Here is a 27,285-nt window from a genome sequence, read left to right as displayed (position 1 = left end):
AAATTGGTAGTCACTTTAGAAAACACTTTGGTAGGTCCTCAAAATTTTAAACACAAAGTTACCATATGACCCAGCAATTCTACTCCTAGGAATATACCAAAGAGAAATGAAAACATATGGTCACACAAAAACTTGTACATAAATGTTCACAGCAGCATTAATCATAGTAGCCCCAAAGTGGAAACAACGCAAATGTCCATCAATGGATGAATGGATAAATAGAATGTGTTATATCCATAAAATGGAATATAATTCGGCCATAAAACAATTCTCTTACCGACACAAACTACATAATGAACCCTGAAAACATAGTAAACAAAAGAAGTCAGACACAAATAGTCACAAATTGTATGACTCCATTTATATGTAATGTTCAGAATAGGCAAATCCATAGAGACAGAAAGTAGATTTAGTGATTACCTAGGGCTGGGTGAATGGGGGCTGACTAATGGGTTCAGGATTTGTTTTTGGGGTAATAGTAGTGATGGTAGCACAACTTTATGACTACCATAAAAAACCCACAGAATTATACATTTTAAAATGCTGAATTTTATGATCAAGAATAAATTGTACCTAAATTTTGTTTTTATTTAAAAGCAATATGGCCAACTGGGGTGTCTGCTGAGTATCTGATGTTTATAATACTTTTACATTTCACTAAAATTTTCTTGTCAAACAAATTCTTACCTGTTGTGCAGGACCATTTGCTGAGAGGGTCACAGCTGGGGAGGTAGCAGTTGTGATAACCCCTCCAGCAACTCTCAGCATTGTGGTTCCAGGCTTTGAGAGTTGTGAAGTAGCTGGCACAGATTTCAACGTGCTATCGGATATTTTCATTAAAGATGCCTGCCCCCCAGGAGCTGCCTGAAGAAACAAAAGAGGCTGCAGTAATAACGTTGCTCTGGCACAATTTATTCCTTACCTGCATTTGAGATATGCCCCCAAGAATTAGAACATTTCAAAGAAACTCCTGCTAGTCAAAACATAGGAGAAGCTTTTATACCCTTCCAACAAAATTAAAAATGTAACATCTTTTACTTACAAATGTTCCCTTACGCCTAATTGAAGACAAGTAAATGAATGCATGTGCAAGTCATTTGGCAACAGTGTCTTTAAAAATACCAGGCTTCAATTTTTAAATAATTGAGTCCAAAGTGGTCTTAAATGTTCATACCATCTTTAAATATGAAAATCCAACCCAGACAGTACCAGATTTAAGTTATTAAGTTAATGGTACTCTATCTATGTTCAGGTTTAGCATGCTAACACTGGAGAACCATTAAATAAATTATAGTTTCAGGAGTCTGTAAATCAGGGCTCAGTAAACTTATTCTGTAAATAGCCAGATAGTAAGCCCTAGAGGTTTTGTAGGCCATTTACTCTCTACTGCAACAAACTCAACTTTGTTGCTGCAACAAGAAATGGGTGTGGCTGTGCTTTGGAAAACATCATTTAAAAAAACAGTAAACCTTGGGTATATAAACTGCTAACTCTTGGTCTAAATGACTGCTTAGTGGCCAAAATTAATGCCCCTTTCAAGTGGATACCACTGACCACTTTGAGGGCTTACTATGTGCCAGAAATGGCAGAAAGTATTTTTAAATATTTTATGTTATTCAATTTTTCAATAACTTATAGGGTAGGTATTATGAGTTTCATTTTACAAAAGATGAGGAAATTAAGTCTTGGGATTACTAGGTAGGGTCATAAAGGTAGTAACTGAAGGAGTCTGGATTAGAATCCACAAATAATAGCCATGGCATAATTTACACTGGAGTCTTATGCATATTAAAACCACAATGAGGGCCATGATGTGAACCAATGTATATGAGGTGCAGAGGTGCCCAAAGATGTACTTACCAAAACCAATGGATGTGTCATGATGATGGGAACGAGTGTTGTTGGGGGGGGGGGGAGAGGGGGGGTGGGGGGGTGGGGTTGAATGGGACCTCACATATATATTTTTAATGTAATATTATTACAAAGTCAATAAAAAATAAAAAAATTAAAAAAAAAAAAAACCACAATGATAAATAATGTCACAGCTACAAGAACGGCTAAAATTTAAAAGAATGCTGATCCTCAGTGTTGATAAGGATGTGGAGGGACACGGACTTGGCCCAATGGATAGGGTATCCACCTACCACATGGGAGGTCTGTGGTTCAAACTCAGGACCTCCTTGCGCCATGTGGGGTTGGCCCACGCAAGGAGTGCCGTGCCACACAGGGGTATCCCCTGCGTAGGGGAGCTCCACGCGCAAGGAGTGCACCCCATAAGGACAGATGCCCAGTGCAAAAGAATGTGTAGCCAGCCCAAGAACGGCGCCGCTCACACTGAGAGCTGACACAATAAGATGACACAACAAAAAGAAACAAAGATCTCTGGTGCCGCTGATAAGGATTGAAGTGGTCAAAGAAGAACACAGCGAATAGACACGGGGGAGGGGGGGGGAGAGAAATAAATAAATCTTTTAAAAAAAAAAAAAGGATGTGGAGCAACTGGAAGTCTCCCACATTACTTATGGGAGCCAAATGGTATAATCACTTTGGAAAACCACTTGTTATGACCTAGCTATACTACTGCACAAAAAGATCTGAAAGAAAATGTCCACAGCAGTTTTAGTCATAATGAAAACTGGAAATAACTCAAAAGTCCATCAAAAGGATAATGGAGTCATGCAAAATAATAAGAACAAAAAAAAACACCTACTGATATACAGGTGCAAAAAATCTCAAAAACAGTGAGACACAGAGTACAAACTATATGATTCTACTGATACGAAGTTAAAGAACAGACAAAAACTAATCTATGGTGATAGAAACAAAACACAGTGATAAACCTGAAAAGGAAAATGAAGGGAATGTTTTACGTTGAGAGAAATTTTCTATATCTTGATTGGGATGGAGGATACATCAGCATTTATCAACACTCACTGAGCAATATACACTTGTCTGTACATTCATTTATGTAGATTAAACCTTATTAAGAAGATGTGGGATGAAAGGAAAAAGCATTTAAAGCCTTGGTTTTTATATGAGGTACTATCATAGATTTTACTATGAGGTACTATCATTTGTATTAATATTTTAATAATCATTTATTTTTATTTCTTTTTGATACAGGAATTTAGAAAAAGGATTTAACTTCAAAGTGTGTTTTGGTTAGTGTTAGTAATCTAAGCTTCTACTGGGCTATGATCATAGAATATGATATACTGAACGCACCTTTTGGAATATGCTAACATATTCTTTGTGACCAAGACTATACTCAATTCTACCCTAATAAGAAAAAGCTGGATAAATTATAAAATCATATCTTTTTTTTTGAAGTCTCAAGAACACCAAGTAACCTGAACTCTCCAACCAGGAACAGGAAATAGGAACTAACTTACTTGTGGCTAAACAGAGAGGAAGAGTCACTGCACTGGTTACAACACAAGCAGGAAGAAGAAATCAACTAAGCTATTAAAGAACTGCCTAAGGCATAGTGTGGGGCCACATATCTGAAATATCCGAGAACATCGATAAGAGGGAAATTTGTACTCAAGGAAAGCAAATGCCAGAAAACTGAAAAGATCAATAAAATTGGTAAGCCTTATCTAGAATGATAAAGAAAAAAATGACATAAAATTAAAAAATCAAGAATGAAAAAGAAGTTACATTAAAGATTCTACAGACATTAATAAGGGAATATTACAAACAACTTTATGCCAATAAATTTGATTACTTAGATGAAATGGACAAATCCTTGAAAGACACACTACCAAACCTTCCTTTATATAAGAAATAAACTGAATAGTCCTATATCTGTTAAGGAAATTAGAACTGCAGTGAAACACCTCCACCAACTAAAAAAACTCCAAGCCAATATGGCTCAGTATGTATGCTAGTAAACATATAAGGATGAAATAATACCAAGTCTACATACTTTTCCAAAAAAATTATCGAGTGGAGGGAAAAGTTCCCAACTCATTTATTAGGCAAGCATTATCCAGATATGAAAATCAAATGGATATTATAAGAAAACTAGTGGGAAGCGGCTGTGGCTCAAGCAATTGAGCTCCTGTTTACCACATGGTAGACCCAGGTTCCATCACCAGGACCTTCCGGTAAAAAAAAAAGATAAAAGTCATCCCAGAACTGTGTGGCATGGAAAGGTACAAGGTCCCCGCACTGCACGCCTGTGCTATGAAGCAACTCACCAAAAAGACAATGACACAACCAGACAGAAAGAAAACAACTGACCAATATCCTTCATGAACACAGATGCAAATTATAAACAAAATTTTATCAAATCAAATCCAACAATAAAATTTAAAATTATAACACATTACAACTATGTAGGGTTTATCCTAGGATAAATCAATCAATATAATTCCATCATATTAACAAATTAAAAAAAAAGAAAAGCCATCATCATCATCACTACCAATAGATGCAGAAAAAAATCCAATATCCATTCCTGATAAAAACCCTCAGATAACAGAAAGTATCTTCCTCAACTGGATAAAGGGCATCTACAAAATAATCTACAGCTAGCAGAGCGGGTGTGACTCAGTGGTTGAGTGCATGCTTTGTATGAGGTCCCGGGTTCTATCCCCAGTACCTCCTAAAAAACAAACCAAATTGAAACAAACTAACAAAAAAAACTACAACCAACACTATGTTTAACAGTGAAAGGCCAAATGCTTTCCCTCAAGTCAGGAACATGGCAAGGAGCATTGTACTGGAATTCCTAGCCAAAGCAACAATGTAAGACACAGAAATAAATGGAATTCAGACTTAAAAGGAGGACAGCATTCTTATCTGTGTAAAAAAAATCTACAAAAAAACCTCACTTCTTATATTGCACCAATACAAAAATTAATTCAAAATAGATAAGTCCTAAATGTACAATCTGAAACTACAAAACTTCTGGAAGAAAAAACAGGAGAAAATTTGTCTGATCTTGGGTTAGACTAAGTATTTTAGCTAGAGACCAAAGCATGATCCTTTAAAATATATATATAAATTTGAAATCATCAAAATTTAAAAATGCTCTTTACAAGACAATGAAAAGATCAGTGAGTGAGAGATAATATTTGCAAAACATACATATCTACTAAAGGACTTGTAACCAGAATATATTATGGCCTCAAAACTCAATAAGAAAACAAGTAACATAATTTTTAAAATGGGTAAAATATTTGGACACCTCAACAAAGATACTCAGATTGCAGATAAGCACTAAATATGCTCAATGTCCTTAGTCATTTGTGAGATGCAATTAAAAGCACAAGATAGCATTATACAATTAGCATGGTTGAAATAAAACAAAAAAACCCGAACTCAAAAAGGTTGACAATATCAAATACTAGTAATAATGTAGCGCCCGGGAACTCTCATATGTTACTGGTGGGAATGCAAAATGCTGTCTCAATATGGAAACAATGTGAACATTTTTTCTTAAGGTTAAAAGCACAACTAGGAAAACAGATGTGGCTTGAGCAGTTGGGCGCCTGCCTACCAGGCAGGAGGTCCTGGGTTCAGGTTCAGTTCCCGGTGCCTCCTAAAGAAGAGGAGCAAGACAGCAAGTTGCAGTGACAGGCTGGCATGGTGAGCTGACACACGAGATGATGCAATGAGATGATACACAGAAGAGACACAATGAGAGACACAACAAGTAGGGAGCAGAGGTGGCTCGAGTGACTGGGAAGCCTCCCTCCCATATAGGAGGTCTCAGGTTTGGGTCCCTATGCCTCCCAAAAAGAAGACAACCACAGAATGAACAGACACAGAGAGCAGACAGCAAGCCCAAACAACGAATGGAGGGGGGAGTAAATAAAAAAATCTTAAAAAAAAAAAACAATTGCGAGATAGGAGATAAAGTTAAAAAAAAAAAGTGCACACAATCCAGGACACCCACTCCCAAGAGGAATAAAAACACGTTCATCCAAAAACCTATATACAAATATTTATAGTGGCTTTATTCAAAACTGCACCACAGTGGAAACACACAAATGGCCTTTAACTGCTAAATGCATGAATAAATTGTGATGTATTCATACTATGGAATATTACTCAGCACTATAAAGAAACAAACTACTGATACATATAGTAACATAGATGAATCTCAAATGCATGATGCAAAGAAGCCCAACTCAAAAGACTACATATTATATAGTTAATTAGACAACATGAAAAGGCAAAACTATAGAGAATGCAAACAGCTTAGTGATTTACAGGGGCCATGGTAAGGGGAAGGTTTAACTACAAAGGGGCACAAATGAACTTTTTGAGGAGATGGAAACGGTCTATCTCTTGATTATGGTGGCAGTTAAATGACTAAGCATCTGTCAGAACTTAAAAAACTCAACAATAAAGAGGGTAAATTTACTGTATGCAAACAGCATAATAAACATGACTGGAAAAAAAGTAAAGAGCACAAATACATGAGAAGGTGGAGCAGGAGGGAAAAAAGAAAATGTGTGCAGGTGTTGGAGAAGCTAATAATAATACCAAAGTAGATTTCAGAATAAGGACTCAGACCCACGGTTAAAGAATAATGTAGTATAAAGACTAAAGGATCAATTCATCAAGAAAAAAACAAAAAATGTGTATTAAAATTAACAAAAAAAACTTTAAAATACATGAAGCAAAAACTGAGAGAAATCAAAGGGGAAATAAAACCACAATTATAGTTGGAGAACTCAAAGCATCTCTCTCATTAACTGACAAAAGTAGCAGACAGAAAATCAGATTATAGAAGACCTCAGCAACATTATTAATTTGACAGCTGGCATTAACAGAACATCCGTACTCAACAATCTCAGTATACACTTTCTTTCCTAAGATACATGAGACATTCACCAAGATCGAACATGTAACTAGGCTATAAAACAAACAACTAACAAATTTAAAAGTGAAATCATAGAAAATATTTTCTGAACACAACGGAATTAAACTAGAGATCAGTAACAGAAAGACATATGGACAATCCCAAATATCTGGAAATGAAACAACACACTTAAATTACCCATTGATCAAAGAGCAAGTTACAGAGAAATGAGAAAATACCCCGAAATGGGAAACAACAACAACAAAACATCAAAATTTGTGGGGCACTGCTAAAGTAGAGCAAAGAGGGAAATTTATAGCAAAGACAAGAAATGGACTCTCAAATCAGTGATAAGCTTCCACCTTAAGAAATCAGAAAAAATAATCTAAGCCAAAATAAAAAGAAACAAATAATAACAAGAACAATGAACTTGAAACCAGGAAGACAACAGAGAAAACCATTGAAACCAAAAGCTTATAACTCAGTCACACAAGTGCTTTTTCCTCAGGACAATGAATGTACTTTAGTACACAGAAGGGCTTTGTGCCCTTTTCACTTTGTCACACAGAATTTTTAAAAGCTGTACATGAAGATAAAGATTTAACAAAATTAAGAATTTTTAGTACTTTATCAAGGACACTGTTAAGTGAAACCGGCATTTTGCTGCTGTTACTGTGAGTACTAACAGTGAAGAATACAATGACTATTAGTACAGTTTGATGCCACTGCCTGGATGCATACTGAGGGGGCAGCAGTCTTATCCATGGGTACATTACAGTTCAAATGTCAGCACAGTGAAAAAGGCAAATAAGTTTTTAGTTTTATTATGAAAACTGATCTTGTGGTGTCCCTGAAAGAGTTTCAAGGCAGGGCTAAGGACCATGCTTTGAGAGCTGCTGATCTACATGTATAGAAGTAGTCAAAGAAAATATTTGTTTAATAAACGGCACCATACTGTAGATTTCCTTCTGTACCTTGTTTCATTAATTTTAAAAAATTAATTTGAAATACATTCAAACTTACACCAATTTTAACTTTCTGCCCCATTTGCCTTATAATTCTCTTTCTTTATCCATGTATTTATCTGCCTATTTAGCAATCCATGTTCTGAACACTTGAGTGTGGGTTATAAACATCATGCTCCTTGAGCACTTAATACTGCCATGTACATTTCCTAAGGACAAGGATTTTCACTTATGTCACCACCTTAAGTGCAGTCTGAGGCCAGTCTCGGTGTCCAGAGTCTTCAAGGCAATGTTAATTATGGCACACAGAACCTCTAAGCTTACTTGTCAGCGAAAACACTGTGCCGAGCTTGGTAGAAGTCTGCTTCATGCTCAGAATCACCATAAGCAGCGTATAGTCCAATGAAAAATGCTGGCAAGCTGTGGACTAGGCACTGAAATCTGGTGGCAGTGGGAGTGAGGAGGCACCTCTCTTCTCAGTCACCTTGGCAGTGGCAGCAACTCACCCTCAGCCTCAGCGTGTGACACCTGGCCTGGCAGTGGATGCACGTGTTCATAAGTCTCTCTTGCTGCTGCAGCTGCTGTTGCCACTACTAGACCCACAACAGTTACACCCTGGGCCACTGTGCTATCACCACCACTGCCTTTTCTTTTTTTAAAGCAGTTTTACTGAGATAGAATCACATACCATACACTCTATCCAAAGTGTACAATCAATGGCTTTTGGCATCATCACAGTGTAGTGCATTCATCACAACAATTGTATGCTTTGATACCAACTTAACTTCAGCAGTTTACACAAACCATGTTCTTATATCCTTCCATCCCATCTTTATGTAGTTCCTATTACAAATAACACGCTTATATACAGAGTCCAAAACAACTAATTTATCATGATATTTTATGCATTTCCCTTTTAGATCCAGTAGGAAGTAAAAGTGAATCTACAAACCAAATATGTAATAATACTGGATTCTTATTTAACCATGTCTACTCTCACCAAAGAACTTTATTTCTTCACATGACTTCAGTCTTTTCTCTATTGTCCTTTCCTTTCAAACTGCAGAAGTTTCTTCAGCATTCTCTTAGTGCTGGTCTAGTAATGAGGAAGTTCCTCAGCCTTTTCTCTCCGGGAATGTCTTAAATTCTCCCCGCCCCCCCCCCTTTTTTTTTAAAGATTTTATTTTTTATTTATTTCTCCCCCCCCCCGCCACCACCACCATTTTCTGTTCTCTGTGTCCGTTTGCATTCTTGCCAGTGGCACTGGGAATCTGTGTCTCTTTTTGTTGCATCATCTTGCTGCGTCAATTCTGTGTGTGTGGTGCCACTCCTGGGCAGGCTGCACTTTTTTCTCGTGGGGCGGCTCTCCTTGAAGGGCATACTCCTTGCACGTGGGGCTCCCCTACGCAGGGGACACCCCTCCATGGCACAGCACTCTTTGCGTGCATCAGCACTGAGTGTGGGCCAGCTCATCACCTGGGTTTGAACCCTGGACCTAGCATGTTAAGCCAAATCCACTTCCCATTAATAGTATGGTCTTCCTCATTTTTGAAAGACAGTTTTGCTAGATACAGAATTTTTGGTTGGCAGTTTGTGGCTTTCAATACTTTAAAAACATCATCCCATTGCCTTTTTATCTCCATGGTTTCCAATGAGAAATCAGTCCTTAATCTTACCAAGCCTCCTTAATAAGCGAGGTAACGTTCCCCTGGTTTTCAGAATTCTCTTTGTGTTTGACATCCAATAGTCTGATTACAATATGCCACAACATGGGTCATTTGGATTTATCTTGTTTGGAGTTCACTGAACATCTTGCATGTGTATATTCAGGTCTTTCATTAAATTTGTTAAGTTTTCAGTCATTATTTCTCTGAATATTCTCTGCACATTTCTTTCTTCTCCTTCTGGGACTCCCGCAATGCATATATTGGTATTTTGATGTTCACCAACAGGTTCCTCAGGCTCTGTTCACTTTTCTTCATTCTTAATTCCTTCTGCTCCTCAGACTGAAAGATTTCAATTATCTTACGTTCTAGTTTACTGATTCTTTCTTATGTCAGCTCCAATCTGCTGTTTACCCCAGTAGGAAATTTTTAATTTCTGTACTGTGGTCTTCAGTTCTCTGTGGTCAGAACTTCTATCTTTCTATTGATATTTTCTTTGTTTTCACCTATTTTTCCCCAATTTCCTTTAGTTTTTTTTTAGCATATTTAGGCTCTTTGATTTTTAATAAAAATTTTAAAAAATTTATTATTTCCTCCTTTTGGTCAAGGTATTTTTCCAAATGCATTTCTGATTAACACTTGGTTTTGCTAAAGGAAGTTCATCAGACTGAAAAGAAAGGGCATTAGGCAGTGAATCAATGTGGCATAAAGGAATACTAGTGAAGTCCTCCAGTAAAGGTAACCATACGTGTATTTATAAATGATTTAAGTCCCATGTTAATCACAAAGAAATATATGAAAAATATATACAGAAAGATATGAGAAGGTACTCAAAATGGTACAATACAAAAAAAAATCACATAAATATGAAATATGAAAGTACGCATTAACAAAAGAATTTAGGAGTGAGAAGTTTAATACTTACAAACTCCAAACAGCAAACTGGCAGAAGAAAGTAGTGCATTATCAGTGGTTACTTTAAAAATAAATGGATTAAACTCTCCAGTCAAAATGCAGAGATTGGCAGAATGGATAAAAAGGCATGACCTAATATATGCTGTCTACAAGAGATTCATCTTCAATTCAACATAAGTAGGTTCAAAGTGAAAGGATGGGGAAAAATGTACCATGCAAATAGTAAACAAAGGATAGCAGGAATAGTTATGCTAACATCAGATAAAAGAGATTATTACAAGGGACAGAGAGGTCGCTATATACTGAGGGGTAATTCAAAAACAATTGTAAATTTACATGTACCTGATGACACTGGCCCAATATATATAAAGTAACTATTGATATGATTTGAAAGGAGAAATAAATGGTTCTATATTAATACTAGAAGACGTCAATACGCCACTTTTAATAATGGACAGACTATCTAGACAGAAGATCACAAAGGAAACAAAAGACTTGAACAATACTACAAACCAACTAGACCTAATAGACATATATTGAACACTTTGCTCAAAAGCAGAATACCCGTTTTTCTCAAATATACATGAATCACTCTCCAGGATAGACCATGTGTTAAGTCACAAAACATGACTCAGTTAAAAAAAAATTGAAATCATACAAAGTATATTCTCTGACCATAATGGAATGAAACTAGAAATTAATAAATGGGAAGAGGGAAATGGACTTCGCCCAATAGTTAGGGCGTCTGTCTACCACATGGGAGGTCCACGGTTCAGACCCCGGGCCTCCTTGACCCGTGTGGAGCTGGCCCATGCGCGTGCTGATGCGCGCAAGGAGTGCCGTGCCACGCAGGGGTGTCCTCCGCATATGGGAGCACCACATGCAAGGAGTGCGCCCCATAGAGTTGCCCAGTGCGAAAGAAAGTGCAGCCTGCCTAAGAATGGCGCCACCTACATGGAGAGCTGACACAACAAGATGACGCAAAAAAAGAAACACAGATTCCCGTGCCACTGACAACAACAGAAGCAGACAAAGAAGATGACGCAGCAAATAGACACAGAGAACAGACAACAAGGGCGGGGGTGGAGAGAAATAAATAAATAAATCTTTAAAAAAAAATAAATGGGAAGAAATGGAAAATCCACCAACATTGGATATTAATCAATGCACTTTTATTTTTTATATTTTTAAGATTTATTTATATATTTATTTTTATTTCTCTCCCCTTCCCTGCCCTCCCCACCCTCCCAGTTGTCTGCTCTCTGTGTCCATTTGCTGTGTGTTCTTCTGCGTCTGTTTATATTGTCAGTGGCACCAGGAATCTGTGTCTCCCTTGGTTGAGTCATCTTGCTTCATCAGTTTTCCATGTGTGCGGTGCCACTCCTGGATAGGCTGCACTTTTTTCACGCTGGGCAGCTCTCCTTATGGGGCACACTCCTTGCACACGGGGCTCCCCTATGCAGGGGACACCCCTATGCAGCATGCCACTCCTTGTGCGCATCAGCACTGCGCAAGGGCCAGCTCATCACACAGGTCAGGAGGGCCTGGGTTTGAACCCTAGACCTCCCATGTGGTAGACAGACGTTCTATTCCTTGAGCAAAATCCGCTTCCCAATCAATACGCTCTTCAACAACCAGTGGATTAGAGAAGAAATCACAAGGAGAATATGAAATATCTTAAGGCAAATGAAAATGAAAATAGTATACCAAGGTTTCTGGGGTACAGCAAAGGCAGTGCTGAGAGGGAAATTTCTAGCACTAAATGCTTACATTAAGAAGAAAGCTCTCCAATTTGACACCTGTTTTAGTTTGCTTTCTTGCTCAAAGCAAATATTATAAAATGGGCTGGCTTTTAACAATGGGAATTTATTAGCTTATAAGCTTAGAGTTTTGAGACCGAAACTGTTCAAATCAAGGCATCATCAAGGCAATGCTTTCTTCTTGAAGACTGGCTGTTGGTGAGCCTGGACTTCTCTGTCACATGGCAGCATCTGCTGGTCCCTTCCTTCTCTTTCCAGGTTTCACTGCTCTTCTCTTCCAAGTTGCTTTCAGCTTCTTGCTTCTGTGGCTTTCTCTCTCCAGGTACACTTTTTAAATAGTCTTTGTCTAATATGTCCCAGGTCTGGCCCTCGTTATTAATGGTTTGTAATCATCTCCTTTGCCTGTCCTATCGATTTCTATTTCTTTGTATATTTTCTAATCTTTTGTTGCAACCTGGATAGTTTGATATTTTAATGAGTTACTGATGGAATTTAGATTCTAGAGCATGTGTTCTTTAGACTTGTATCCAGCTTGTGTTATGACTAAGTTTTCTTTGAATGCCAGGAGTTAACAAAAAAAACCCCAACTTTCCCAGTGTTTGCAGACTGACCTTTTTAGGTGTTCTCTTTCAGGGCTTACCATACAATGGATTGTATGAGAAATGCTCGACCCAAAGGGTAGAGGCATCTCAGGTCTTCTCTGCACCTGGCATCTTGTCTGGGGTATGCCCTGAGGCCCTAGGAATTCCCCACTATCCCCCCTTACATGGTTACAAATATCACCTCTTCCCGAGGAAACAGTTTCTTCACCCTTTGAAGTACTGTACTGTTTGTTCTACAGCCAGCAATCTTATGCTTCAGGGAGCAAAAAGATTTTTTTTTAGTTGTGGTATTGTTTTAAAATTTTATTTTTTTGTGGTAATTAAGTTTATTTTTAAAAAGATACTTAGATTACAGAAATGATACATAAAATATGTAGGAGTTTCCCATATGCCCCAGCTCCCTCCCCTTCCCACTCTTTCCCACATTAACATTCCTCATTAGTGCGGCACATTTGTTACAACTGATGAGCACATATTGAAATACTGCCACTAAGTGTGGATTATAGCTTACATTATAGTTAAAACTCTCTCCTGCACAATTTTCTACGTTATTAGAAGATACACAATGGCCTGTACTGTCATTACAATGTCATTCAGGATAATTCCAATGTCCTGAAAATGCCCCCATATTACACCTATTTTTCCCCTTTCCCTCCCCTCAGAAGCTCCAGGAGCCACCGTCTCCACATCAATGATGTAAGTTCTTCCATTGCTAGAATAACAAAAAGTCTAGAGTAGAGTAACAGTAAGTTCACTCTACTCATTCATTCCCCAATCCTGAGGATTCTGGGATGGTGATGCCCACTCCACCTCTAATTGAGAGGGAGCTTAGATCCTATGGGGCAGACAGATGGGACTATCTTATTTGCAACTGTCGACTCTCTCTGTTCCTTGGGATGGTCATTGTCCATCATCATTTCCTTGTTAGTTGTCCTGGGTGTGTCCAATTAACTGGAGAGTAGATACTGCAACTGTTGAGATTCAGGGTCCGACTGGCACATGGAAAGCCCAAAGATTTAAGTCTCTTGGACTCAAACTTATCAAATTCTAGTACTAACTATAGATTCAAATAGAAGGGGTGGAAGAGTCATGTGTAGGGAAACCACAACTGAGTCCAACTCTGTTATACTGGGAGCACTAATTCCAAAGTAGGGTCCACTGTCAGGGTGACAAACTCCTGAGCTGTCAGCTCCATCTATAGTGTCTTAATGTCTCCAGAGCCCTCAGGAGCCGCACTGTGTGAGGCGATATTTACTGTGGCAGTCAATGAGATCCTGCTGAGACGTGCATAAGCATAACCTCTGGAAGGACCTCCGATTCACTTTGAAGTCTCTTAGCCATATAAACTCATTTCTCTTTACCCTTTTCCCCTTTTCATCAGTCTTTTTCCAGTTGCATTGCTAGCTAGAGGCAGCATAAGTTGACTGCTATCCCAGAGAACAAGTAGGAGGGCTCTGTGAGCGGCCTTCTACATGCAGGTCAAGTTCTGCTACAGAGGTCAGGTCATTACCAGAGAGATGGGCCAGACATAAATGTTCCCAACATGTGCACAGGGTTCATTTATTCCCTTTGGAACTGGGGCCAGGGCTCTGCATTGGGATTGTAGGCCAGTTCCGTGCTCAGCCAGTGAGGGGTAAGGAAGGCTCCAGCTAGGGCTCCAGGAGACCCAACTGCTTTTAGGAAGCCTTTTTCTTAACTCAGTGCTCATTCTGTTACTGCAGTCCTTTACCTGTTTTCTGGAGTCCTGAGTAAGATGATCCTGCCAGTTCATGCTGGTTGTTCAAAGCTTCTATGAGGGAACAGAGCCCTGAAACATCTTACCTTGATCAGGGCAGGGACACATTTAGTAAGTTTTATGAGATCTAACTCTAGATCTTCCAGCAGATAAAATTCCGTTACTCTTCCGCTAATACTAAAGAATGTGATAGAAACCGGACCCAAACTCACTATAGCACTTACTACTATATGGATATTGTAAATGAAATCACCTGGGATATGGCCCAACAGATAGGGCGTCTGCCTACCACATGGGAGGTCCAAGGTTCAAACCGAGGGCCTCCTGACCCATGTGATGAGCTGGCCCACACGCAGTGCTGATGCGTGCAAGGAGTGCCGTGCCATGGAGGGGTATCCCCCAGGTAGGGGAGCCCCACACACAAGGAATGTGCCCCATAAGGAGAGTCATCCAGCATGAAAAAAGTGCAGCCTGCCCAGGAATGGTGCCACACACCAAGAGCTGATGCAGCAAGATGACTCAACAAAATGAGACACAGATTCCTGGTGCCGCTTACAAGAATACAAGCAGACACAAGAACAACAGACAGTGAATGGAAACAGAGAGCAGACAACTGGGGGTGGGCAGGGAAGAGGAGAGAAAAAAAAATTAAAAAAAAAAAAAAAATTAAAAAAAAAAAAATGAACTCATGTAATACACATTAAACATCTCCTACATGAAGTCCCTCCAAAGAAATTTTAGAATTGTTAAGAAAATCTTAGCTTCTTCCAGGGAAATGTGTGTTTTTCCTTCAGAAACTGAATTTTATAACTGTTCATGTTTCTCATTTTGCTTTGGCTATCAAAATTTATATTTCATGTTTTGATTTGAAGCTGTATGTAGCCCAGAAAGACATCATTAAACTTAATCCATTCCTGGAGTCTGGACCCATTTTTAAGTAGGACCTTTTGATGGGGCTACTTTAGTTAAGTGGTTACCCACCTCATTATGGATGGGTCTGGATCCTCTTACTGGAAATCTTTATAAACAAGTATACAGAAAGAAAGCAAGTCATGGAAGCAAGAACATGAAAGCAATCAAACCCAGAAGAGAGGGGAGAAATCAGCAGCTACCACAATGTGTCTTGCCATGTGATAGAGAGTCAAAAGTTGCTGGCAGCCTGTATTTGGAGGAAAGGATCGTCTTGAGGATGCCTTGATTTGGACATTTTCTCAGCCTCAAACTGTAAGCTAATAAATCCCCATTGTGAGTACTGTATATTGTATATATAAATTACTGTGATCTAGGGCTCTTGTGAGGAGAAGCTCAATAATTAGGAAAAAAGAAAAGGATAGGATGTAGAATTTTTCCAAATCAATATGTATTCTATACCTAACCTTTAAACTCATCGCTATATTCCATTTTACTAGTAAGGGAACTTGACATTATATTGGGCTTCACTTTTCAGGAAGTTTTGGATCAGAGTGGTTCAACAATGGCAGCGGAGGATTATTGGTATGGGATGTTATTGACAGTGGACATATGGTTGACAGGGAGTTATACAGGGCATGTGTCCAGGGTGCATGGAAATGTTTGGATATACTCATAGTGGAAACAATTAAAAACAACAGCTGGGGGGGTACTGGGTTCCTGGCCGGGGGGGTGGGGGTGGGGGGGGCTCTGTAATGGTCCCTAGGGGAGCAACGGCAGTCCCCCGGGTGCAACGGTAAGGACCAGGAAGGAATGAGGGTTCAACAGTGAGCCCCTGATACCAATGACTATGCTTGTGAGCCTATATGCCTGAAATAAGAACAAGGCCTAGAGCAGCACTGTGCCTAAGAGTTCCCTCCTGACAGCCTCCGTGTTACTCAAATGTGGCCAGTCTCGAAGCCAAACTCAGCATGTAAATGCAATGCCTTCCCCCCAGCGTGGGACATGACACCCGGGGATGAGCTTCCCTGGCGCCGAGGGATCACTACCAAGTACTAGCTGATGACGTAACTAGAAAATGACCTTGAATTAAAGGTTCAACGTGGACCAGCAGAATATCCCTGTCTACATATAATAACAGGAGTTAAAAATGCTGTTTGACCTAATGTAAGGGGGAAATGGAAAGGACAAATGAGTTTATATGGCTATGAGTCTCTAAAAAAAAGTCTGGAGGTTGTCAGAAGGATTGCCCTCATGCACACCTGAGCAGAGTCTCAGAGACAGATAAAGTAGATACAACCCCAGGTATTGGTTCTTTTGAGGGCTAAAGAGACCCACACACAGGTTCTATGGTCATGGCAGATGGAGTTCACTGCCATGTCAGTTGGCCCTTCTCTGGAGCTGGTGTTTCTGCATGATGGAGCTGGACTCAGATGTGATCTCTTTTCACAAGCCTTTCATGCTACTTTACTGGAATTGTAGTTGGTACTGGGGTTTAAGATATATCTAGGGGTTTTGAATCTCTGGACTGACAATATGATAGCCAGGCCCTGAGCCTCAACAGACTTCAACTCCTACACTCTGATTTATTGGACTTACCCCACTCAGCTAACATGGAGTTGAAGAATGTCAACCACCACACCATGGAGCCTAGAGTGCCTACAACTGAAAGCAGGAGGATTGCATCCAGTATCCATGTGGAATCTAAGCCCCGTCTTGATATAGATGTGGAATGGACACAACCAATCCAAGGTCCACAGAGAAAAGGTGGCATTGGTGTGGGAAAAGTGGCCATGGTGGCTGCTGGGTGCGGGGAATGGGAGGAAGAGATGAGACGTGGAGGTATTTTCGGGACTTGGAGTTGTCCTGGGTGGTGCTCCAGGGACAATTACTGGACACTGTACATCCTCTCATGGCCCACTGGATGGAACATGGGAGAGTATGGGCTATGATGTGGACCACTGACCATGAGGTGCAGCGATGCCCAGAGATGTACTCACCAAATGCAATGGATGTGTCATGATGATGGGGGAGAGTGTTGCTGTCGGGGGAGTGGTGGGGTGGGGGCAGTAGGGGTGAATGGGGACCTCATATTTTTTTAATGTAATATTTTTAAAAAATGAAAAAAAATAAAATAAAATAAATAAATAAATAAATTTCCATTGTTAAAGCCAACCCATTTCATGGTATCTGCTTTAAGCACCCTAGGAAACTAAAACACTTCATATTATTAATTGTAAAGGATTTACTATTTGCATATCTAAACATCCCTCTGGTCTTATCTTCTAATTCTACTTATATTTTCCTAAACCTCGAGATTTTATTCTTATTTTTCTGTACTGTTTGTTCATTTTCTTACATCAACTTTATTTCTTTGTGCAAAGTGATAAGCTCTAAATAAGCAAATATATAAATGCCGTTACCACCACATATCTGGGAAGTATACATGTTTACCTGTGTAAACAAAGTGGTTTTTTGTCCAGAGATGACTTTTAATGTTTGCTGTCCTTGTGCAGAAGATGTGCTGACTCCTAGTGTTCCCTGGACTACTGAGCCAGCAGTCAACTGCTTTCCAGATGTCTGGGGTGATGGCTGGCCAACTAAAAATGTGCCCTAAGTTTGGGGAAAAAAAACACAAAAACTAATCAATAATTTGAGAAAGTTCACATGCCTTGATTTCATCCTTTAAATAACAAGATCCCATGTTATAAACTACAATGCTCTCCTTCAATTCTCCAATTTGGTCGAAATAACTGAAAAGAATAGTTTAAAGTGTCACTACCAATAGTTATCCCCCCTTCTCAAACTTGGCATGGTACATGAGCTATTAGAAACTGATGTTTTGCAATCTAGTTCAAGTCCCCAAAGTTGGATTTAATTATGCAGGCTGATAATTATCCATCTTTCTCAATAAAAACATCTGAAACCAAAATTCCATTACCTTCCTTTGAAGAGAGGCAAAACTTTAGTGACAAGGAAAAGAAGGTAGAAACTTTATCTAATCTTGAATCTATCCTAACTCTAAGTACCATAACTTGATAACATCTCTTTGGCTATTTCCTTCTAATAGCAAAATTTCAATTGCATATTAATACTGTTTTATTACTTCATGGGTTTGGGAGGCAATTAACATAGTGAAAAGATTTTTTGAGCCAGAAAGCTCTGGGTTCAAATCCATCTGCTACTACTAGCTTGGCAGAGAAAGCTTGGCTCTTACTTGCCTTTCTGAATCTCTATTTCCTCTTCTATAAAATGAAGATATTACATACCTGACACCATTGTTGAGAGAGTTAGATTAAATGAGACAACAAATGTAGCACTCTACACATCTAGGACATAGTAAGCGGTTTTATTATTATTAGAAATTCCCTGGTTTAACTGCTAACTCTCGAAACAAACAAACCCAAAATAACATAGTTTTGTAACATGGCTAAAATGTTAGTACTGACCCCTGATCCCAGAGCGTAAAGATAAATTCACTACAATTAAAGATAGTTATTACATCACTATATTATTTAAAAGATGCCATTCACAAATGACCAGACCTGGGGAGTTTGCTTGAGGATATAAGATGTGTAAGTCAGGTGTTGGGATAGCCCACCAGGGCCTGTGGTGCTTTGGGTTCCTCCGGTTCCTCCTGCTGTTCCTCCTACTGCTGCTCCTCCTCCTCCGCCGCCGCCTCCTCCACCTCCACCACCACCCGCGGCAGATGAGCCAGACTGGAGATCTAAAAATACAATGAACAACAGCAACATCATAAGAAGTATCAAGCAGAGGTTTAACAGAAATATCAGATAAGACCAGTGAGATGTTTCCTCTATAACACCATTCCTATTTTTCTAATCAAGTAATGATTTTAACCAATACTGAATTTGCTCGGATAGGTGCTTCCCAATTTTTTGACATCTGGTTCAATATTAGGGAAAATGCTAAAGTTAGTGTAATTTTACAGTTCTATTTTCCATGTATGTGCATGTGTGTGTCCCCACTACCTCAACCAAAATTAAAACTTTACTCATATTTACATTGAGTTCAGGTTCCCATTTTTTTTTTTTTGCTTTTGGGCCCTCTTTATTTCCCTTCTAGTGAAATAATGTATATAAGCTACTGGGATATAAATATCTAATCAATAAATATCAGAGTTCAACATCCTTCCCCACATTAATTTCATTGATTATTACTGAGCAGATTCCTTCCCAATGGTTTATTTTGACTGTGTCTCATAAATATGTAAGTAGCTCTCAGGATGAATTCTGGAATACTTATATTGTCCTTTTCTCAGCTTTCTAACTTTTTGATAAACCAATGCTTAGGTATAAGGAAGAAATACCACGGAGGGAGACTGGAATTCACCCATTATAGAGTCAGTAAACAAACTGATGATTAGCTTATACATGCTTTTGGCAAGGGGGGCTAATTTCCAATGGAACCTGACTGCTTTATTAATTCTACTTCTTATTCAGAGGGAAATCATTACTTTTACCCTTTCCTTTCAGCATCACCAAAATTTGTTTTACTCTGTATGTCAAAAGCAAAAGCTTATATAATTATTAAGAAATTACCTAATTACTTTAGCGCTTTACTAAAAATTATACACTAAAGGTGAACCTGTATCTCTCTCTCCATCTCCAAACCTAGCAAAAGTAAGAAGTACATCTAAATCATGGCAAGCAGACATGGTTCCAATTCTATTCCCATCCTTTAAAAATGAAAATAGACTTTTAGGTAATGGAAGCAGGTGGACCTTCTCAGGTGTCACCAGAATTAGGTTTTCAAATACCACCCCATTGAAAGGCGTTCTAAGTACACAGCTTTCTCAACCCAGGCTTCACAGCCATACCTCTCCAGTGTGATCTGTTCCTGACTCCAAACTCTGAACAGGGGAACCCCAAAACAACAGTGTCACCTCCTAAAACTATGATCCTTTAAATCCACTTCTAATTATGTGTATGTTTTAAATCCATTGTTGGTAAATGCTGTCATTACACCACTGAAGAGTTATGGAAATGCTTCCTGAAACAGGTAAGAGATGCCCCTTCAGGTGAATGAGATGAACATATCAAGAGACCCAAGAATCAAATGATTTAATGATTAACTAACTAGCATTGTTGGTAGCTCGCAGGATGGCTCCTTGTGGGATTAGCAGCAGTTTTCCTTTCCCTGAAGGGTTCTTGCTGTTGGTTGTAAGGTAGAGTTTAGTGCCAGGAGGCAAATTTGCTAAATTGGCCAAATTAGTGGCTGGTAGCTGCAGTGTTGCCATCACTAAAATGGTAAAGGGGGGGGAGGGGGGGAGGGGTGGAGAAGAAAAACAGTAAGATAAATGGGAACTGAGGACAATGCTAATAAAATTAAAATACAGAGAAATAAATCATTTATTAAATGCCATAGTACAGTTTCAGTGTGCTAGATTCACCATGCTTTACATAGTAAGGCTGATATTCTTAAATACTTTGCTAATTAAAAATTAATTTATAGGCTAAACTAGTCTAAGACAAAGTAATTTATACCTGTACATAAACAGATAACCATTTGTCTTGGCTTGCCTGACTTGCCCACAATAAGTCCACAGTGGGACACACCTATGTCCCACTGTAATTATTAACAGTGACTTCTCAAAAGCACCACTGTTTAAATAATCAATAAAATGATCACCCTAATTGTGGATGACTACACATTTTTTTTCGTATTTGCTTAAAGCCCAGCCAATTTCTAGGAACAGAATAATCTACTTATTTGAAACACTTCTAGCCTCTACCACTTGCTAAGAGCAAACCAGCACACACACCAGAAAACTGTAACTAACCTTTTTAAAGTCTCACCTCAAAGAGTTTTCACTTCAGTTACTCTCTTAGAATTTACTTATCTATATACATGGCTGTAAAAAAAAAACCTCTAAATATTAACCTTAAAAGGGACTTGTATATCAAATCTCTGCAGTTACTTTAAAATAAAATTTCCCTGAAATAAAGTCTAATGAACCATGTGAGTCAGACACAGGGAAAGGACTGACATGCTGGAACAGTCATTCTCTTCTTCGCCAATTCACGTGTTAACCTTGGGCAACAGGAACCCAGGAAGCTGCCCCTATATATCCTAAGAATTAAAGCACTAAAACTGAGTTCCACCCCTCTCCATTATTCCCAGAACTAATCCTATCATACCTTAGATCAGTTCTCAGACACTTCTCTGGTCATCTACCTTCACCTGGAGTTACATCTCCATACTGCCTCTGTTTCCCGATCTGAACTCATCTCCTCACTGCCTTCTACCTCCAAAACTTTTATTATGCTCCCCTGGAATTCTTACTTTGACCACTATTATGTCTCTCTAGCTTCTCTGAACATATCTCCTTGTGTTGTAACAGCCTGGCAGACCTCTGAATATACTACTTTCTGGCAGCCTCCTTAAGTGGGGGCTGTTTCTTTAATAGTACATACATATACCTTAATATCTAAGGGCCAGTTTGGCTTTCAGACCATCACTGCCCCTTACTCCTGGAAAAAACAACAACAACAACAAAATAGCTCCTGAAGCTCATACCTAGGTATACCACCTCAGCCCTCTCCTTTTGGTTACCATTTACTGAACTCCCAGCTCATTTCCGTCATTTAATAAAAATTGGTTCCTGACTTCAAATCTTGTTCTATCTGCTAAAGACTGTTACTCTTAGAGACAACATTGTATACAACCTATTTTATTCTCTTACATCTCAGCTGCTGATCCAAAATTCATTTTCTCCAGTCTACTTCAAACATTCATTTTCAATGTCCGACAACTTTTGTCATCACAGCGACTGCACTACCTCTAAAATCTTAATTTTGGACACTCATTGCCTTCTATTCTTCCTACCCACGTGCCCAAGTATACCTACTGCAAAAATTCTTTAACCTCGCTGACAACCTTCAAAAATAAGTAAACATCTTGTATCTTAGGTATAGTTTTCATGACCTCAAAAAAACAATTCACCAGGCCTACTAAAACATATTCAAGGGTTCAAACTTCCTGTCGGTAGAGAATGCTTTAGTCAAGTACCTAAAAAAGCTGCTGGCAAATGGCCATAACATGATACTAAGTCTGAAGTATAACCCAGAAGGGGATGAGGACAAGTATGAAGTATTCTTCACACCTGAAAGGAGTTATCAAGGAATACCTATTCTTACTATTCTTGCTAAAAAAAACAAAACCATAATAAACTTAAATAAAAAATCTGTTCTATTTACAGACTCCTACGAAAAATGTTACATGAAAAGATATAACATAAACTTTCTTAAATGCTCCTTACAAAATCAAACTACTAGGATTTCCCAGACAGAATTGAATACCAAATAAATCAGGAGCAAAGGAAACTTTGGACAGGCTGTTGCCGAAAGGGCTCCCAATTCTTATCAGTTACCTGAGCCCTGGGATCCACTCTTCTGAGGGCCAGTGGTAGTAACCTGAGCCTTGGTTAGGGTCTGCACAGGCTGAGCAACAATGGTTCCTCCACCTCCACTTACAATTGCTTTGGCAACTCCTTGGGTCATAACTTGCTTTGGACCAACTGCTTTGGCGACAGAAGAGCTGGCTTTGGCTACAAGGATTTGGCCACCACTGATTGCCACAGCCTGTTTCACTGTTGAAGGTAAAGCAGACCCAACTGGCACCCCAACAACCTGTACAAAACAGAGAAGAGTCCAGCAGTGTTTCTTCTCACAGTCTCTTCAGGAGCTCTTGGAATAGAATAGGAATAGAATAGTCTCACTGTTCTAGCAAAGTACAAAGGAAAGGCCTAGATATAATACATGGAATCTAATTCAGGCATCTAGGAATTATACCTATGACAGATACGAAACCATGGCAATAGTTTTTACATTCTGGATATTGTAACACTAAAGGGTCAAAGATTTTTGTCTTGACCCCAGAGCTACTTTTTATAACATTTTTATACAGAAAATGTTGGTAATACAGAAAAATAAAAAATTCTACTCATCCAAAAATAATCTCACCATTTTCTATGTATTTACTTACAATTCTTTTTTTTTCCTTAAAGAAAATTTTTTTTCTAATTTTTTCCCATTCACCGCAAACCCTCCCCCCTTTGCCATGAACCAATTCTTTTTAATGTACATTTTGAAGTACAGAATTGGGATCACACTGTACATATAGTTTTGTACTGTTTTTTAGTCATCATATTACAAACATTTTCCAACATTATATTTCAGAAACACTTCAAAATGACCAAATAATACAATAGAATAAATAGAAAATAATCTATGCAACCATTTCAAATTCTGTTGAGTATTTAGGCAATTTTAAGTTACTTTTAACATCATTAGGAAAACTGTGTAATAAACATTCTCATACCTTTTTGTTACCTTTATCTGAAATGTTCATTTCTTTCACATCTATAACACCTAACTATTCACATCACTTATTACACAGAATAACTATGCAACACCTCTTCCAATAAGAAAAGTTATGTTTTTCTATATCTCTTTTTAAGTTTTCCCCTCCTTGAAGGTAGACATTTGGTTAAAGTTTAAGCAAGGAAACTATTTAACTGGACTAACAACAATGACAAAAACAATATCCCAATACTCAAATTATAAGAATTAAAAATAATTGGTTCTGAAAAAATTATAAAGTGAACTGTTTCCAGGAAGAAAATACCATGAAACTCTTTTAAACCAAAGTAAATAGTGAGATGTTAAATTAGAAGAAACAATTTAATCAATGGCAAATTGGGACAGCATTTCCCGCTCCCCAGGCTCTTTGTTAAAAAGAACTTTTCACCAGAAATTGGATAAGAACACTTTTAAAAGGTTATAAGAAACGCTATGTACCTGGTTTCTAAAGGCAGAAAGAGATAAAGTAGGAAGTACTTTGCACCTATCAGAAAGGCAAAAATAATTTTATAAGTCTGATAAGACCAAGAGTTGGTTAGAGGATATGGGGAAACAGAAATTTCCATTCACTGAAGTAGGTAGTTGAGTCTGTATGGCCACTTCAGGGAGTCCCCAAACATGTTTACAAAAATCGAAAATTCATATATGCCAAGCTGCAGCAATTCTACTTTTAGGAATGTATTTTAGAGAAAAATCTGAGACATATGCTCAAGAAAACACATACAAGAATGTCCAAGTTAGGATTATTTGTAATTTTGTGATATAAATAATGGATTATCACACATTAATTAAAATAAATTAAAACTACATATATCAGCACAGACTTTGAGAGCTTAATATTGCATGAAAAGGGACTTGCAATAGAGTATGACTTTAAAAATATTTCACATACATCTTCAAAACACACATAAGAGACATTATATTTACGATAACTCTTCTGGGAAGAACAAAATGGACTTCAAGCTTATCAGTCATGTTTTATTTGGAGGAAAAAAGATCTGAAGTAAATCTTAACATCTGTTAAGTCAGGGTGGAGGGTATGTGGTAGTAACAGCTACCTTATACAACTGTGAAGTGTAAATGAGAAAAAGTTTGTAAAATGCCTAACCAACATGAATACACAGTAAATACTGCTGTTAACCACAATACTGGTTATTTTTAACTGAAGCCTGGTGGTAATCTACAGGGTTACATATGGAGATTAGAAAAAAAAAGAGCCAAAGGGATAAACATTTGTCTCTGTCTTCAGCATGTGACCATGGAAGAGGGCCTTGGTCTTAAACGGTACAGAAATTAATCTTCAGTGAAATTCTAGAACATCTGTGATTTGCTTTAAAATATTCTGGGAAGAGAAATAAGAATAGCAAAATGCTCATTATTGTTGAAAATGGGTAATGGGCACATTCTTTACACTAGTCTCTCTACTTTGATGCATTTTCAAGAATTTCCATAATAAGAAGGGAAGGGAAAAAAAAGAAGGAACAAAAGAATGAAAGAAAGCAAGTTAACCTAGAATGGAAATGAGAAATTCACCCACCTATTCTGGCTTGGTTAAAGTATCCCTTTGTAATTATCTAAATCTCTTTATTCTAACTGTATAGTCACCAAAAAAACATCTGACTCTACCATTTGATCCCCTGAGTGGTCCCAACTATGAAGAGAACGCCCTTTGCAAATTACCAGGTCTAGTTTATATATCCTACCAAAATTGATAGCTCATTATAAAGTGTTAAATTGCCTTATAGAATTGATTCACTCTAGAAACCAGTGAAAACTAAGTTGCTCAGCCTGTAAGGCTCAAGCATGAACCTGGAAATTGTGGCCTTCAACTAGGGCTCTCCAAGACCCTCTGTTAAAGCAACCATCCTAGTGGTGATACAATGTATTCATCTTTAAAAGTAATCTGATTTTTAGAGGACAAATCCTGTTTGAGGTAATGACAACATAAAATGGCTCAATAATTCCTTAATTAGTTTTTTATGTTTTAGACCAGGGTCTCCATCCCCACCCCTAACCCCTGCCTCCTGCTACCAACCAGCAACAGAGCTGAGGCACTGAGAGTGAAACAGAGGTAAATATATGGTATTATCCAACCACACCAATACATATGGAATCAAAGGCTGTATTTCTAAAAGGAACTATAAAAAGCCTGGTTTACTTCTAAGAATTATTTTGTTTACAGTCATCTATGAAAAGTGACTACTTCCCTTGGCAACTTTTGGTTTACGGATTTTTTAATTGGTAGGGAAGAGGATTTTAAAAATTAACCAAACTGCGGTAATAAAATTATAATAAAATTTAGGAAATCAAGTCAATTTTCTAGATAGATCCCAATAAGATCCCAATAATCATGTCACCTATACTGGTATACTCTTTTTTTTTTTTTTTTTTAATTTCTCTCCCCTTCCCCCCCATGCCCAGTTGTCTGTTCTGTGTCCATTTGGTATGTATGTGTTCTTCTGTGTCTGCTTGTATTCTTCTCAGCGGCACTGGGTCTACGTCTCTTTTGTTGTGTCATCTTGCTGCATCAGCTCTCCGTGTGTCTGGCGCTACTCCTGGGCAGGCTGGACTTCTTTTTTTTCATGCAGGGCGGCTCTCCTTACAAGGTATACTCCTTGAGCGTGGGGCTCCCCTATGCAAGGGACATCCCCGCATGGCAGGGAACTCCTTACATGCATCAGTACTGTGCATGGGCCAGCGCACCACACGGGTCAGGGGGCCCTGGGTTTGAACCCCATGGGTTAGACCTCCCATGGGTAGGTGGATGCTCTATCAGTTGAGCCAAATCCGCTTCCCATACTGGTATACTCTTGAAATAATAGAAACTTTGTCAAAACCAACAATTCTTACCATCCCTCAAAAGGCATGTTTCCATGTACTTTTTTTCAGGGTTACTGGCTTGCAGAAATGTAGATTGAGGCCAAATGATTTAGAGTCTTGAGTTAAATGAAAAGTATGAACTTTGTGGGGTGTTTCTATTGTCACAAAGCCAGACAAGGTCATTCCTCCGAGAAATACTATAAAACAAAAATCCTCCTTATTAATCAAGAACTTTCTTGTACATTTATTTTTAAGAATGTGTGGGGCAGAAACTGCTAGTTGAAACCCAGTATAATTCTTTCCTTCTCTCTCACAGTAATAGAGGCCCCATTTTTAGCTGGGGACATGGCCACATAAAATAACAACTATATTTCCCAGTCCCTTTGTAGCTGGGTATGACCATCTGAATAATTTCTGGCTAAAGGATATGAAAAGTAATGTGTGCAATTTTTGGGTCATGTCTCCCTTGGCTTTCCCCTTTCTCCCTTCTTGCTGGCAGGAAATGTGAACATGGTAGCATGAGAAGAAATGGCTAACTTTAGCTCACAAGGTGAAAACTAAATGCTGAAAATGGCAAAGGAACTTGATAGGAGACTACATTCTTGAGGATTGTGGAGCAACCACAATAAAACTGCCTATCTGTTCTTCTACGTGTGAGACAACTAAACTGATTTAGGCCTCTGGTTTTTGGATTTGTTATGGTACTAGAACAGA

At 38.5% G+C, this 27,285-nt stretch overlaps 1 protein-coding gene across 9 annotated transcripts in view; it reads right to left on the bottom strand.

Annotated features, from left to right (window-relative positions):
- The window catches only part of YEATS2 (YEATS domain containing 2), a 144,330-nt gene that overhangs the window by 36,136 nt on the left and 80,909 nt on the right, over positions 1-27,285 (bottom strand). For all 9 annotated transcript variants that reach the window (XR_009185499.2, XM_058295419.2, XM_058295420.1 and 6 more), the window contains 5 exons: positions 22,761-23,019; positions 20,468-20,629; positions 18,913-19,094; positions 17,822-17,980; positions 688-864 (listed from right to left, as the gene is read on the bottom strand). Coding sequence is in view for 8 of the 9 variants with exons in the window: in XM_058295419.2 (XP_058151402.1) it covers positions 688-864; positions 17,822-17,980; positions 18,913-19,094; positions 20,468-20,629; positions 22,761-23,019 (939 nt within the window). In the remaining variant the exon portion in view is untranslated. The remainder of the gene's footprint in view (positions 1-687; positions 865-17,821; positions 17,981-18,912; positions 19,095-20,467; positions 20,630-22,760; positions 23,020-27,285) is intronic.

Source organism: Dasypus novemcinctus, chromosome 4, assembly GCF_030445035.2.
Source record: "Dasypus novemcinctus isolate mDasNov1 chromosome 4, mDasNov1.1.hap2, whole genome shotgun sequence".
NCBI classification, from domain to species: domain Eukaryota; kingdom Metazoa; phylum Chordata; class Mammalia; order Cingulata; family Dasypodidae; genus Dasypus; species Dasypus novemcinctus.
Note: the sequence above shows the minus strand (reverse complement) of the source record. Positions and strands in the feature narration are given on the sequence as shown.